Below are 15,426 nucleotides of genomic sequence, written 5' to 3'. Positions count from 1 at the left end.
AACAAAATGAAACAGTTTCTGGTTACGAGTCTTTTTTAGGGGAAAAAAAATCCAACGTGGAAACATTTCACCTATCAAGTCATTCCCTCGTAGCAACGACGTGCACATTATATCACATATCACTCACCAACTGTTTTCTGTTGACAGTAGAAGTGCATGGCACCGTGGTGAACTTGTGCACTAGAAATCCTGTAAACGCTAGTGGTAATAAAAGAAGCCATAGAGAATCTATTATAGCCATAATAGTAAGAAAAATATCTGTATTTTGAATTTAGCAAAATCATATTCTGTGATACTGAGCTCTAATGATGTCAGTGCAATAAGAGAGGAGGAGGAAGAGGAGGAGGGATGAAGCCTGAAGATAACACTCCCTGATTCGAAAGGAAACCGAAAATAAAAAGTTTATTATTGGTGTTTTCTGAAAACATCCACACTGGGAGACGGTTCTGAGGGTCTGAAGGGAAATGTTAGGCACGATATCAAACTTAAATACAGGACTTTAAGAGCAACTTACCAGAAAATTAATTCAATTAACATTCATTGATCTGGTGAGAGACAGAACACAGGCTGAGATGGGACTAATACTTTCTCAATTTCACTTGATAATTTATACCAAAATCCACAGGCTTTTCCTGGAAATTAACTTGTAATTTACAGCTATTTTTTAGGAAAATATGAGGAAAGTTTCCAGGAAATTCCAGGAAAACAGGACCAGTAAAATAAAGTTTCTTATTTGCACAATATTTGCCAACATCCAACCTACTGGCAAGCATTTCTGACTGTATAAAGAAGGTGTGTTCAAGCTGTAAGTTGCTCTTTAAAAAACTGAAACCTCCTGAGGTTTCATTCACGTCCTGCTGAAGTGTCTCTGAGCAAGGCAGCGACCCCTCCACCTGCTCTGGATGACTTAGTCAGCTAAATTAGTCAAATGTAACAGAACCATCGACTTAGCTGTTGTAGCACTTTAAGTTCATGCTGCTGAATATTACATGTTACTTCTGTGTCGGTACTGTATTTATGTATGTGTGTGAAGCATCAGGAATGTCAATGTGTACAGATGTACTCTATAACAACATGCATATATCATCAGTGTTTTAATGTACTCTTCTTGTCAATAAATACAAACAGAACAAATACAGTAAAACAAGTTTGTAAAATACTTGACTCCATTAAATTAAAACAGTTAAAAAATGATCACTTACATTAAAACAGAACCAGTTACAGTCCATTAAACCACTGGTATAAGATACTAACTGCAACAGATTTACAGTAAAGGCCATTAGTGTTATAAAGTGGTGACCAGACCTGAGTTGTTGTCGTTTGTTTAGCGTTTATATTCAGTACATAAACAGTAAATAAATAGTTTATAACACACTGTGATGTAGCTGTAATATGATAGTTGACAAATACGGAACTGTACAACACTCAGAAAGCTCCTGACAGCTGCGTACAACCACTTTATAGTGTGTTAGGAACCATTTATCACCTTCATCAAAGAGGTTATGTTTTCGCCGGACTTTGTTTACACAACAACAGTTTTGCGAAAAGCGGAAACGGTTATTTTTTGCGTTTAAAAAAAAACTATATTGTGACGACGATCTTTGTGGATCCTGATAATGCAAAAATGTTTGAAAACGCAGTCGTATGCCAGGACAGTAGATGGCGACAGTCCGCCATTGTTGTTGTTCTCTTCGAGAAGCGCGAGTCCTAAAACCAGGAAGTTAGCATGTTAGCTCTTCCTGTTCCCTCGTCCCAAAGTCAGTGTGTTTCTGGTTAAATGTCTGAAATAAGGTCTGTGGTTTTAACACAAGCTCAAGACATTTTCAGGTTTTATTCTCCGACATAAAATGGGTCAGTAAATCCCCCACTCCTGATGTTTGAAGCTTTTACGTGTCTTAAAAAAGGCGGTTGCTAACGAGTGTCTAAATGAGACTACAGAGGTTGTCGGGGACGTTAACATGAAAACCCATCTACTCACCAGTCCACCTTTACAGCCTCGTTGTGTTTCTACTCACAGTTTATTTCTGGAATAATCCAAAACCCAATGAGTAAATCTCTCTTTTTCTCGAAGGAACCAGGGTGATGCTAACTTCCGGTTTGGCCTACAAAGTACGTCATCCCTGCGCCACTCACGCATGTCTGCGTACAGTTTATAAACGCTAAATTAGGGGACTTAAAGTAATCAGTATAGATGTAATCAATATAAAAAACCACCCAGAGATTTAAAATAAATATTCAAGAATTACACACAAGATTTTTTGTGTTTGTAAGATCAAATATAAAAAACTGTCAAGAGCCAAAAATCAGTGCAGATTCATAATCATAATTATGTTTTTGCAGACAGTAACTGTAAAGGCAGAGTATGACGCATCAAAACACCCGCACCCTTCATTTTCTATGTAAGCCCACACACCGGAGGCATCAGTCCACATGCGTTAAAAGACACCAACGCTGTGTGGCAGCACTGATGTGTGTTAACTGTAAATACGGGAGGAGGTGTTGTGTTAAGACATTAAACACGGATACATTTGAGTTTGGCTTCCTTTCCTGAATGAAAACAAGAGTAAAGGCCACGTTCACGCTGCATTCACTGTTCCTGACGTTCATGTTCAGGCCTGATGGTAGAAATTTGGCGACCACGAAAACATCAGGCTGAATTCGGCAAAACAGACAGGAAAAACAAAATGGCGGCAGCTGTTTGATCTGAATTTCTTCTTTGACACTGCACGGTTTTAGCGCTGGCGCTAAATGAGAAGTTCAGGGATCATCAAAGTTACAACAATTCATCCTGAGGTTGGACGTGAACGTCGGTGGCAAATTTCAAAGAAATCCTTCAAGTAGTTGTCAAGATATTTCACTGAAAACCACAAACCTCATGGTGGCTCCAATCCAACTGATGCATGCTGAGATATTTCTCAGCTACAGGACTTTTCACTGGAGTAGTGTCTTCTGATCTGTATGTCTGCTCTAGTGTATAATAGTGTATAACTTCATGGTCCAGAGTTGTTCTCCTGCACACAAAGCATCCATCGCAGTCAAACACAAAAAGCCAAAAGGAACCACAAGTTCATCTGACACCAGTCTCCGTGAGGCTACACCGGGTTTGGGGTGTTTCTGTGGTAGACCTGCTCCCAGACCACCGTCCTGCAGATGCAGAAGAAATCCCACAGGTTGCAGAAGACGCCGCGGTCGAACGGGTTCTCCTCGTCTCCGCAGTTCTTCAGGTACGAGATCCGGTGACGTGACATGAACTCCCAGGTGGTGCAGTTGATGGAGACCAGGTAGAGGTGGCAGCACAGCAGCAGCAGCACCACCATGGAGAAAACCCCGACAACGCCCAGCGCCACCAGCAGGAACCCGTTCACCCTGAACCACAGCTCCCACGTGACGCTGGGCGAAACTCCAGACCTGAAAGATTTACCCACTGTTGTTAGGGTGTATCAGAGCAGAGTGTACAACCCCCCACAGGTATCCATCATTCACACCAACAATAAAATAAAAACTTGCCTTTGGCTCTACTGACTGAGGTTTAATGGTGCGTTCCATTTACATCGGAAGTTGGAAGTGGGAGTGACTGAGTTCCAGTTGAGAAGTCAGAAAAACATGAACGCTCACAGGAAAGCTTTTGTTTTTGTTGCTCTTTCAGAGTTTCAAAGAAATACACACTTCACCTGAAGAGGTCAGAGAAAAGGTGCAAAAATATCTTTGTATTTCTTTGTGTAAAAAACATTCTGATTATGTGTAAGTTGTCATTCCGTTACCAAAACACCTCAGCAGAGTGTTCACTACTGTTGGCCTGAATAGCAGCCATCTTGAATTCTTCTGTCATGGTTGATCCAACTTTCTGGAAATCCGACTAGTCTGAAACCTCAGACTAGGAACTCAGAAATTCCAACTTCTAAGTACAACTGGAACGCACCATAACCCAGCCAGTGGCTGATTTCTGCCTCAGGCAGGTGTGTCTACACCTACACCTCCACTTTACCACATCCATCATAGCAGTTCAAGTCACTGGCCTTCAACTACAAGGCTGCAGAATCTCTAAAATGAGACTGACTTGAACTTTGAAAATGTGCTTGAGCAACACATTAAAACCCCTGTTTGTCAAATGTAAACAGAGATCAGTCTGTCAATTCTCAAACTCTTCAGTGTTACCTAATGCGACCTAAAGCTGCAGAGATAAACCTGCAGAACAGAGTGCACTGTCACCATGTGATGACCCCCCCACCCACCAGATAAGGACATTAATCTTAGAGGGAACAGATGGAGCAGACGTACAGAGCGATGTGAAGAGCCCACAGCAGAGCGAGCAGCTGCACCAGCAGGTAGACGATGAACCAGCGGTGGTTCCTCTCTCCCACACAGTTCTCGATCCAGGGGCAGTGGTGGTCGAAGCGCCGAACGCAGCGTTTACACGTCTGACAGTGCTTCGCTCTCATTGGCTGCTGCATGAAAAAAAGAGAGAGAGAGAGAGAGGTGCTATTTTTGATGTTCCATCACAGTGAACATTGTGTTTTTAGCAGAGATGCATTACTGTTAATGCTGATGAACACAGAGAGGGTGTAGGTTTGCAGCTGGTTACCTGCAGCAGACAGTATCCACAGCGCCGCAGCCGAGGGGTCGAAGCCTGAGGAATCATCGACTCCATTTCCTCATTTGAACCCTGAGCACCCTGTGTAATAAAGACTGATGTGGGTCACACATGTAAACACAGATACACTGTACACACTGTGACCTTTACTTAAAGGATTGTGTATACCCTGGCTACACGACTGTCCGTCAACTAAACACACCTGAGAGAAAGATGAAGAAATCAAAGCCCAGGACCGAACATTAACAATAAACACTCAACAAAAGATACAGTAAATAAAAGACCTGCATGTGTTGTGTATGTGTTTGGTTTTAGTGATGTGGGTTTCATCAGTTCATCTCACCTTCACAGTGTCAGTAAGAACGAAGCCTGGATCCATTAAAGACACTGCAAAGTATAACAGCACCGACAGCACGACCACGAGGAAGAACAGAGCCGGCAGCAGCAGCTCTCCTCGCTCCTCACACTTCCGCAGATCTGCACACACACACACACACACACACACACACACACACAGGAGTCAATGATATTCAGAGTACAACTCCTGCTGCTCCCACACAATATGACATCTAACCTACAGATGGATGATCTGGTCAAATACACATAAGTTCTGAACTGTAATAAAGACTTTCAGACCAAGAAGACACAACATTAAAGCCGAATGATCACAGTATCACAATACAACAACACCAGCTGTGTAAATTAAAGACTCAATTCACTGATTTGTACTATTTCTATAATGACTTCTCTCTGGTCGGGCCACCTCGGCCTGTGGTATAATTCAGTCATCTGCAGATACACAGCTGCTGTGTGCTGGAATAATCCATTTAAGGCATTTCTCAATACACTCTTTAATCCAATACTTTAATTATATAGATAGATTGAGAACCATTAGTTTAGTCTTTACTAATGTCGTTTGAAAGCTTATCGTGTGTTTTTGTCTCTGTAGCTGATAAATGTGCAGTAAACGGTCAAATATTTCCCTCTGAAGTGTGGCAGCATAAAACAAGAATCATCAGGTACCTCAGAACTGTGTTTAAGTAAAATACATTTTCCCTGTGCCCCGCCCATCTGTGGCACGGGTTGGCCCAGTTTGAATGAACTTACCGGTGTCATGCAGGAACAGGATGAGGGTAATGACCCAGGTCAGCACGGTGTGTGTGGCCCGGACCAGAACCCCGGTCCGAAACATGCTCTGCGCCATTTTATCAACAGGCAATATTAACACCACCTTTCAGCGCCGCTGCTAACTCCTAGCTAACAGGTTAGCCTCGTTAGCTGTCTTTTAACAACATAGCAAGGGTGGTTATGAAAATAAAACACGCGTTTTGACTATGCTAGATAATAAATGTGTGTTTTATAGCACAGCCATGTAGCTAGTTACAGCCGTAAATGCGTATTTTATAGATTTTCTCTGGTTTCGCTGTGTACCTCCCTTCCTTCACCTTTACTTCCTTGTTTTGGTACGGGAGGCAGCGAAGGACAAACTGCGCGAAATAAACCCTGCGCTTAAAAAAAGTCAAACGACTTCTATATGTTGAAATCCTCCGTCAAATACTGTTACATAACAACACTTTACTGTTCTCTGTCTAATCCCAACCCAGTAACATATCAGCTGAATTCTCGGCATACATGTAATCCCCACCATGAAAGAATGTAATAATGATAATATGAAGGTCACAATATAATCATGTACTGAGATATTATGTTGAATGTCTTCACTAAAACGTCTTTGCCGTCGGTAACATAACACATTTCTGTCATTTATTCTAAAGTACAGCGAGCTAATCTTTTATCTCTTCTGCCCAGCACCAGTTTCTAAACACTTCCTGTAGTTTCCTGGAAGAGCTGATACTGTTCTGAGAACAGTTAAGACTCAATTTCCAGTAAATGTTTCACCTGCTAAATAAAATATGTGAAGATGAAGATATACACTAAAAGACAAAGGACACTTTAGCAGTAAATTAGAATTAAAAAAGTATAGGCAACATTTCTGTGTGAACCAGTGCAGAGGAACATTAAAGTATTATATAACTCCTAAATCCTTCTGTATACATGTAAAGGCCTTTGTTAAAGGATCAGTTCACCAAAATTACAAAAATACACACTTTCCTCACTTGTTGCTGGTGTCTATCCATGCAGATGGTTGTAGTTTTATGTATCTAGGGTTTGAGATGTTCAGCCCTGCAGTTTCTGCCTCCACCCAAATTCAGACAACTACAAATACCTGTCCTCATAAAACTGGAATATCCAGAGAAATACATATTAGTTTTATAGTTAAATGTAGTTGTATAGTGCTGTCTCCACAGCTGAAATTCAATGTTGTGTCCTAGAGGCTGGAAAAAAGAAAATGTCTTTTTATACTTTGACTAATATAAAAAACAATCATTTTAACTGCTCGGTGATAAATGTTGGTTTTCTATAGTAACTGTGTAGTTAATGTTGTCAATGTTTATTTTTGGTTTTATTTTGTCCCTCGTGGTGTTGTTGTCATCACTTCCTCATTCCTTCCTACAGTCTGTGGTCATGATGTTGTAATCCTTCGTCTAATAAATTTCCACACACTGTTGTGCCAGATTTGTTTTCTATAATAAATGTGGGTTTTTAATGGATGGATGGTGGAAACGAGAAAGATTCCTCTGAGCGTTCACAATACCAGAAAACCCCGGTCACATGTAGATCTGTAAACGGGGATAAACACCCCCTGAAACCTGCATTTATCTTCACAGAAACCTGTCAGATTACAGGACTTTTCAATCCAGAATAAACATCTGAGAAGTCTGTTCACATTCTGTACAAAAAGTAAAAACACCCGACACGACGTGTGACAAGAATTTGCATTTATTTGCATCAGAATGGTCCATTAAAACACTAAAATATATTCTTTACAAAAAAGAATTAACTCTTAATACAACATTCATTCAGAGGCCCTTCCAGCATTGATTAAAGTGCATTATGTCACTCATCTTTTTCAAGCCCTTGTTTTTCAGCAAGTATAAATGTTGTGAGACCAAAAAAAGAAAAAAAAAAGCATTATCTGTGTTTTTCAGTGAATTAAACAATAAACTGCCCTTTCAACCTGAGGTGAACATTAAGACATTTATACTTTAGGGCAAAAAAAACACATCTAACACACATTAACAGAGAGAATCTGAAGCTGTTTGAGCAACTACAAAAATAACTTTCTGTTGGTGCAAACGCCTTTTTCAAGAGCTCACCAGACGACTCCGTTTAGTGTTCGACAGCTGCGCGTTAAGGCCGTCGTCTGGTGTTAATCTCCCACCGTGAATACAACCACACTGCTTTTTAAAACATGTGATCAATCGCACATTTGGCTCTTCACACAGGAAACATGCAGCATATACGTCCCGCTCTCTCTCGCTTTTTCTTCTCGACAATAAAAACAATAAATACAGGAAGGGTGGAAATAAATACTCCACAGGCAGTCATCCATTCATCCAGGACAGAGGTGAAGAGAGATCAAACTCACATGTGCAAAACCCTCTCGTTTGTGGACGCAATCATTTCTTCCTACAGGCAGAACTGTTAAAGAATAAAACTTCTTAAGAGCTTATTAATGCTACGTCTGCCATGTGCTCTGACAGGGAGATTTTTCTTTTAAATTAAGTAGTTATTTAACAAAGAGTGCTGGCGATGCATATTAAACCGACCAACTGAACGAAGCCTGCAATGTCAGACCAACATGAAAATAAACTGGACGTTTGCTCAGGCACCAACAGCACAAAATGGCAGGAAGAGCAAAAACATTTGGTCCTTGATTTACAGTCACTTACATTCCTCATGTTTCAGCTCTCGATTCACCTTCTTCTCTTAAAACATAAATAGCAGCGTGGGTCACAACCCCCCATAACAACCTGAGCTCACAGAGTCCAGATCCTCCACCTTGGCCTTTCCAACGTTCACTGTCCTTTCTCGTCTTTCGTCAGCTGACATTCACAGAATGAGATGGCTCAACAAACCCCTTACGGCGGGGGCCAGAAAAGGTCCCTGGGATTCCCTAGTAGGAGCCGTGGGATAGAGGGGGCGGGGGCGTGGGGTGTTTGTCACACGCTTTCAGTGTGACAAAGAGGGAGAGTGTCAGCGCGAGGTCACCCCCAGCTGCGTCTTCAGGTGCTCGTAGACGACGTAGCTGATGCTGACGGCCGGGATGACTTTGAGGAAGTTGGGGGCCAGGCCTCTGTAGAGCCCCGTCGGGCCCTCGTTCTGCAGGATCTGCCTGAAGAGCCCCGTCATCGTCACCTGCTGGCTGCCCCCCGTCGCCGCTGCAAAACAAAAATAAAAACCAGCGTTAGTGATGAAAGAAACACAGTAGAAACTCTCCAGACTTAAACTCAACTTTACTCCAAATATAATCAGGTGTGTATCTGTCCTTTCATTGGCCTTTACAGCAGCTGAATCATGTCGCCCACATATGAATCATGAACCATATGATCATCCCTCCCTGTACAGTAACATAGGTGTGGTCCTTTAAGGAGCTGCTTCCTTTCAAACGAATTAATGAGTAAATGATCTAAACAAAGATTTGTAATGTTCCTCCTCCCGCTCCGGGAGCGAAGGCCTCACCTTGTGCTTGCATGCGGGTTCGGATCAGAGCCAGAGGGTAACTGGCGAGCTGACCGCAGGTGCTGGACACGGTGCCGCAGGCCAGCAGCACGAAGACGCCGGGGTCGGTGCTGTTGGCGCCGTACTGCTGCAGGTAGCTGTTCTTCAGAGTCTGAGGGTGGAAAAAATACAAGATGAGGAAAAAGTCTCAGTGATGTTTGGTCACTGTCATCAGACTGTGTTGTGCAAGAGGTGATGAGGTAACGCAGCTGTTTAAATGTCTCCTGAATGAACACTGCTTCGTCTTTCTTGTGTTTATCAGGTTGTGATCTGATTAGATGTTTTGTGTGGAGTTTATCAGCGGGCTGATTAAACTGAGTTTAGTTTCTGCTCACCTCGTACACTGCCAGGTCGATGCCTGCGTAGGGGATGATGCCGAGCATGTTGGGGACGTAGCCTTTATAAAACGCTCCGAGTCCCTCTCGCCTGAAAATCTGCTTGGCACAGTCGGAGATACCGGAGTACTGTCCGGTCTTCCTCAGAGCGAGACGAGTTTTCAGCACCTGGGAGGCAGATTCAGTAAAGAAAGTCAGTTTTGTTTGACTGGAGTGTTAAAAACTCAAAAACAAGCTGCAGTTAAACTGATCATCACCTCCATGGGGTAGATGGTGCTCTGGGCGATCACTCCAGCCAGAGATCCGGCAACAAACCGCTCCAAGATGCTCAGCGTCTCCTTATCGCTGCCGATCAGTCGTTTAATCTGGAGGGAGACGTTGAGAATTAGTGACCGGACATGAAAAGCATCGAGCGTCAGAAACTCCACGTTTGAGTCACTTGTCGTACCTGCTCGTACGCCATGAACTTGAGGGCCGACTCAGGGGCGATTTTGATGACGTTGACGCCGTTGCCTCGCCACAGCGACCTCATGCCGCCCTCTTTGATCATCTGCGTCAGCCCGCTCATGATGCACATGTTGTTGGTTCTGGATCCATAAACCTGAGAAAGAAGAATCAGACATGATCAGATCTGGTTTGATCCTGTTATCGGGGCGTTAAATTTTGGGATTGATCCGACACGGTGCGAGATTTGACCCAGAAACTGAGCCAACTGGGTCGGGTCGGTTTAATTGATGGGAAAAGAAGCAAATAAGCTTCTAATTCAAGAATCGATAGAGGCTCAAAGTCGACTGTCCACATTGCGACTGACGTAAATCAAGGTCGCTGACACAGATCCTGAATCTGCGCACAGTCAGACCTTTAGCCCATTAATGACGGTGAAGATTACGCAGCCAAGGGTGTGAGGGCCGTTTCTGAGCCGTCATTGGTCAAAGGCATGGCTCGGCTCTGACTGACGACCAGCTCCTGGACTCTGACCCCTCACTCTTACACACCGCCCGTGAAACATTAACTTGTTTAAGGCCCTTTAGGTAATTCTCTCTTGGGCAATTGCTCTTAACTTTCCACTTCAATGGATAACTGTGCCGCCTGCTGCTGTTGTGAAAGCTCAGCTTCCAGGAGAATCTCATTTACATTTTCTTAAGGATAAATGTGATTTTTTGAGCTCGACTCTCCTGATTCGACTCAAGAATTTAGTCGTTTTTAAGCAAAGCAGCAGAAAACTCAGCAACAACCTGCTGATCATCCTCCAAGATAAAAGTTTCCACAGCTTCTTCCACATTTTGTCCAGTTCCCAAACGCCTCAAGGCCTAGAAACTCATGTGGTCGTCTTACCTGCATCATGACTTTGAGTCTGTCCAGGGGAGCGGTACAAGTCCTGGAAACGGCTCCAGCTCCTCCACCTGCGACCAGGTGCCTCCACCACATCCCCATCTGCTTCTCCTCGATGGTGAACTCATCGGGCACCATCAGGTTCTCACCCACATCGAATATCTGCAAAGAAGACGACAGAAAGGATTAGATATACAGCAGATTTAGATAAATGCACGACAAACAGCTCCTATTCTTAACCAAGCATCAAGTTATCAGGTAGGAAATCATGGGCACAGTGTCCTGGCACAGTAAATGTCAAACTGAGTGACTGTGACTGAGCTCTGGGTTCGTTTTCAGAGGTCAGGACTTAATTGACTTTAGGGAAAAAAAAAATCATGCATGCACTGAACCGTGTGGATATTAATGAGGCTCCTTGGGTGAAGGTCAAAGAGCGCAAGTCTGCGAGGAGACATGTCAGGGGCTTACGACTGGATCTGTCTAAACCTGCAGATGTGGACCGGTGCCAACTCTGGTCGCCTTTAACAGCAGTCTGAACTTTAAAGAAAGAAGCTGGAAATTAACTTCTAACTTAATGAATATTAATTTTCAGTTTGTTTTAGAAGTTATTCCGTGAAACCACAAACTTATTTCTGCTTCTTCATCGTTATATAATTTTACTGCCTCAATAAAAACAGCTTATTTTGACCCGGTTTCAAATATAGGACATCAACAGCCTCTTCCTTTTTACTACCTGGTAGAAAGTCTCAGTGTCACACAGGGACACAGTGGCTCTGCTGTGACTGCGGAGGGCATTTAACATCTGATTTCTGCAAACTGAAATGTCCCAGCAGCTAATGTTTCAGCAGTAATTTGGCTGCCGTCCATCCTGTCCTCCTGGGAGCAGTAACTCCAGCTCTATTTCTGGCTCTGGTTCGCCCTGTCAGCGTCTCATCTGTGCCAAGTCGAGGCTGCTACGCTCGTTAGATGGCAAGATTGCGCCGCCGTCCTGCAGGAGCTGCACTGTATCACTTCAGTCCTCCACCTGCTCCGACTTACCGCTGCTCACTTTTACATAACAGCAAGACAAATGAGCAAATCCTTCCCACATAATCCTCCCAGAATGGGACCAATTCCTCTCATGTCCTAATAGAGCTTAATTGCTGACGCACGACTTGTGACTTTGCTTCTCAATTGACCTGTTTTTTCCAGACAGGATGAAGGTGCAACACCCACAGCACTTTGATTAGCTTCAGCTCAAGTGATACCATTATCAGATGCCCAGATACCCTTATCAAAACTGAGGAAAACAGGACATATTTATATAACACCAACTATTAGCTGTTTCTATGTCTGTTCCCTTTTGTGGTAACTGTGTGTTGAACTAACCGTGGAGTGTTTCCAGTAGAGGATGATCTCAGGAATGTTCTCCGTCTTCTCCACCATCGGGTACATGCCCCAGTCTTTGCTGCTGATTGTAATCATTCCATTCTTATCCATGCTTTACAGGAAAAAAAAAGAACACAAGATTCAGACTCAGACTTAATCCAACAATCCAAGATTCCAGTGGATGAAACGGATGAATGAAATTACCTCTTAAGGACTTTCTCTGCGTGCTGCAGGGAGATATGCACACCAAGGTCGCGAAGAGACTGCATGAACTCTTTGGGATCGACGCGGCCTTAAAAGGAAACAAAGACGAGTCATAAGAAAAAGCCTCTCACGCTGTAGCTCAGAGAGAAAAATGAAACCAAGCGACACATCTGAAACAAAACCAAAGCCTCGGCCTCGTACCTGCATTCTTCCTGTCGAGACTTTTCACCACAAGCTTCAGGTCTTTCTCGTAGTCTTGCAGATAGTGAACAAACTCCTCAAAGTCCAGCTGACCACCGGAGTCATTTTCTTCCCCTTTTAAAGTTTTCTGTAAGTCAATAAGAAGACACAGGTTTTGAGGCGAGGTATTCTGCTTTAGTTTGAATAATGAGGGTGGTTGAGGAGTAAGAAATACATTTTATTGAAGCAAATGTTAGTTAGTGGTTTAACAGTTTAGGGGAGAAGCCAGTTCCAGCAGCAGATGACATCTTGCTGTGGTGTGTGAAGATGCCATCTCCAGTGACACGTCAAAACAACTTCATGTTTGATTATGAAACAGGTTCAGGGAGTTCTGAAATGTACTCTATGTCTACTATGGGCGTCTAAAAGCCAAATATTTAATAACCTGCCAGTCCCAGTCCTGAATATGACACTGGAGATTTAAAGGTGCCCTGGCTTGTGTTTCATGACCACACAGAACAGCCCCGTGACCCATTTGCAGAGCTGCAATGCTCTTTGGCGTTCTTGAATGACTTGGGTGACGTCCGTTTCTCCAGGACCGGGGAGGGAGGGGGGTATTAGGTAGTAACACCCTGGTCTATCTTCAACCTCAGCCTCAGGTCGACCCACCAGCTGTTTTAATCTCGTCTAAGCTCAGACCTCCTGAGCTAAAACGAGACGAGGACACTGGCCGTCCTCCAGCCCGCCATCCTGCCAACGCTGATACCCGACCCCGCTGGCCACGGTGCAGGCATATGACTGTCAAACAGTAACGATACTCTGCAGGACATTCTGCTCTCCCCCTGCAGCTCACGCTAAAACTACCTGCACCAGCTGCATGTGACTTACAGTGTGGGTAAAGGGGAAAGCTGTGAGGCAAACTTTAAGAATTTGCATCATGCTATTTCTGTTCTGAGGGACACCTTTTGGCCAGAGTCTGCACCCTTCTCCTAAAAGGGTTGATCCTAGAGGAAGCCAGAAACCTTTGCAGCTGCTACACAGACAACAAACAGGACAGCTGACCTTGTCAAAACAAAACACAATGTTTACTAAATGTTCTTGCATTGCCATCAGTTCACGAGCTAAAATGTGAACCACAGCTGAGTGCAACGACTGAAAAATCAGACAGGCCAGCAGTGGGTCAGCGTCTAACTGATTGCAGATGGAGCATGAGTCACCGTCCTGTGCAGCCTCTCAGCACAAAAACCAAGGTTCGCTCCACCTGCTTTCTGGTTTCAGGAAGGAGCGAATGTGCAGGTGCAAGTAATGAGAAAACGTTTTTGTATCCCAGGGAGATGTTTACATACTACAGCTGACTGTTTCAGCCATTTTCAGGCTAAAACTGCTGCTTCTCTTTGACTTTGAATATCCAGTGGTTTTGGACTTTTGGCTGAACAGGACATTTGAAGATGTCACCTTGGGCTCTAAGAGTCATTTAATAGACCAAACAATAAACAGTCCAAACGGCTGGGGAACAGATATACCACTTAAAATGAAGAGATACAAGGTCAAACTCGTGATAACCAGAAGCTGTAGACATCGCAGTATTTGCCTTATTTACATTATTTGTGCATTTTACAAATGTGCATAAATGATCTGACTAAATCAAGACTTTAATTTGTGCATTTGAAACATTTTACGGTTGCACATGGGAGCAGACTGCGGCTTTCCACAATCCACATGAATGGCACATTGTACACATTCCTCTTTAGGGTGGATTTTCCCTGTAACGTGAATGAATCGCAGCCCGCGCCGGTTCATTTAACTCAGTATTTTGACTGCATGAATAGAAAGTAGATACTTTTAATAGAAACTAACAGAAACCAAAGTTAACTTTATATTAAGCACCAATAGTCACAACAAAGTTTTCGCTAAAACCGTTTTTTTTTCCTCGTAGCGATTTTTCTAGAAGCCGGTCGCATTTGCGGCCTAGTCGTAAGGCTTCTTACTACCCCGTGCTAATCCTTCCGGCGCCCGGAAAGAAAGGATTAGTGTCGATAAAAGTAATTGGATTTAAAGAAGTAGGTGATGGTGAATATTAACGAGGACACAAAACATCAAAAGTTAATTTTAAGTGATCTTTTTCTTACCTTTCGCCACCGTTGGTAGCTTGAAAACTCCTGAGACGGCAGGAACACGCTCAGTTTGTTAAAGAGCGACTTCAGCTCCGACGGCAGTCCGTTAGACTCGAAATATTCCACCTCAACCGGGTCCGAGTTGGACACCGGGACGTAAAGGCACAGGCCGAGCATGATGGCTCCGCGAAATTTAAAACAAACTACAATAAATAAATAAATACACCGACGTCTTTCCCCTTCACGGGACGGTACTGAAATGCCGGTAAGGAAACGCCGGTTTCTAAAGAATGACAAGACGCCACGCCTCTTCCAAGAATGGGGCAACGTCATTGGCCGCCACGCCGTCAACGCAACGTCATTTTACTACTGGCCAATCGTTGAGACCGCCCATTGATGCGCTCTTCTCGGTCCCGCCTCCTCCTTGCGTAATGAAAAGAAGAGTCGTCGACCAATCACGTTCTTCCTTTCGTCTACGCTGTCAAATATTGACCAATCCCGTCTTTCCTTGCATTCAAACTGGGATACAGGGAGCTGCTTGGCGGGACATGTGCCAGGAGCGAACAAACAAGCAAAAAATAAACAAACAAACAAGTAAAAGGATCACAGCTCGGTAGGGAAAGAATGGGTGCACTATTATTGTTATAATAAAGTAATAATACTAATTTAAATACCATAG

The 15,426-nt window shown here is 43.5% G+C and overlaps 2 protein-coding genes across 3 annotated transcripts; both read right to left on the bottom strand.

Annotated features, from left to right (window-relative positions):
* Positions 1–1,077: 1,077 nt before the first annotated feature.
* zdhhc12a (zinc finger DHHC-type palmitoyltransferase 12a) lies at positions 1,078–6,257 on the bottom strand. 2 transcript variants are annotated; one of them, XM_051075198.1, is made up of 5 exons: positions 5,699–6,257; positions 4,935–5,068; positions 4,583–4,672; positions 4,279–4,442; positions 1,078–3,408 (listed from the first exon to the last, which is right to left on the bottom strand). In XM_051075198.1, exons 1-5 carry the CDS (start codon positions 5,793–5,795, stop codon positions 3,093–3,095), a joined length of 801 nt encoding a protein of 266 aa, XP_050931155.1. In that variant the 5' UTR covers positions 5,796–6,257; the 3' UTR covers positions 1,078–3,092. The 2 variants fall into 2 exon arrangements, with proteins under 2 accessions (XP_050931155.1, XP_018529191.1); XM_018673675.2 differs by having other exon boundaries at positions 4,279–4,445; positions 5,699–6,246.
* Positions 6,258–7,416: 1,159 nt separating this feature from the next.
* slc25a25a (solute carrier family 25 member 25a) lies at positions 7,417–15,020 on the bottom strand. The gene is made up of 10 exons (XM_018673674.2): positions 14,763–15,020; positions 12,655–12,781; positions 12,454–12,541; positions 12,250–12,361; positions 10,885–11,043; positions 9,998–10,150; positions 9,807–9,914; positions 9,550–9,717; positions 9,176–9,326; positions 7,417–8,874 (listed from the first exon to the last, which is right to left on the bottom strand). Exons 1-10 carry the CDS (start codon positions 14,922–14,924, stop codon positions 8,690–8,692), a joined length of 1,413 nt encoding a protein of 470 aa, XP_018529190.1. The 5' UTR covers positions 14,925–15,020; the 3' UTR covers positions 7,417–8,689.
* Between the last annotated feature and the right edge of the window lie 406 nt (positions 15,021–15,426).

This window comes from Lates calcarifer, linkage group LG13 (assembly GCF_001640805.2).
Source record: "Lates calcarifer isolate ASB-BC8 linkage group LG13, TLL_Latcal_v3, whole genome shotgun sequence".
Lineage (NCBI taxonomy): Eukaryota > Metazoa > Chordata > Actinopteri > Centropomidae > Lates > Lates calcarifer.
The sequence above is the reverse complement of the archived record's forward strand: the minus strand, read 5'-3'. Positions and strand labels throughout refer to the sequence as shown.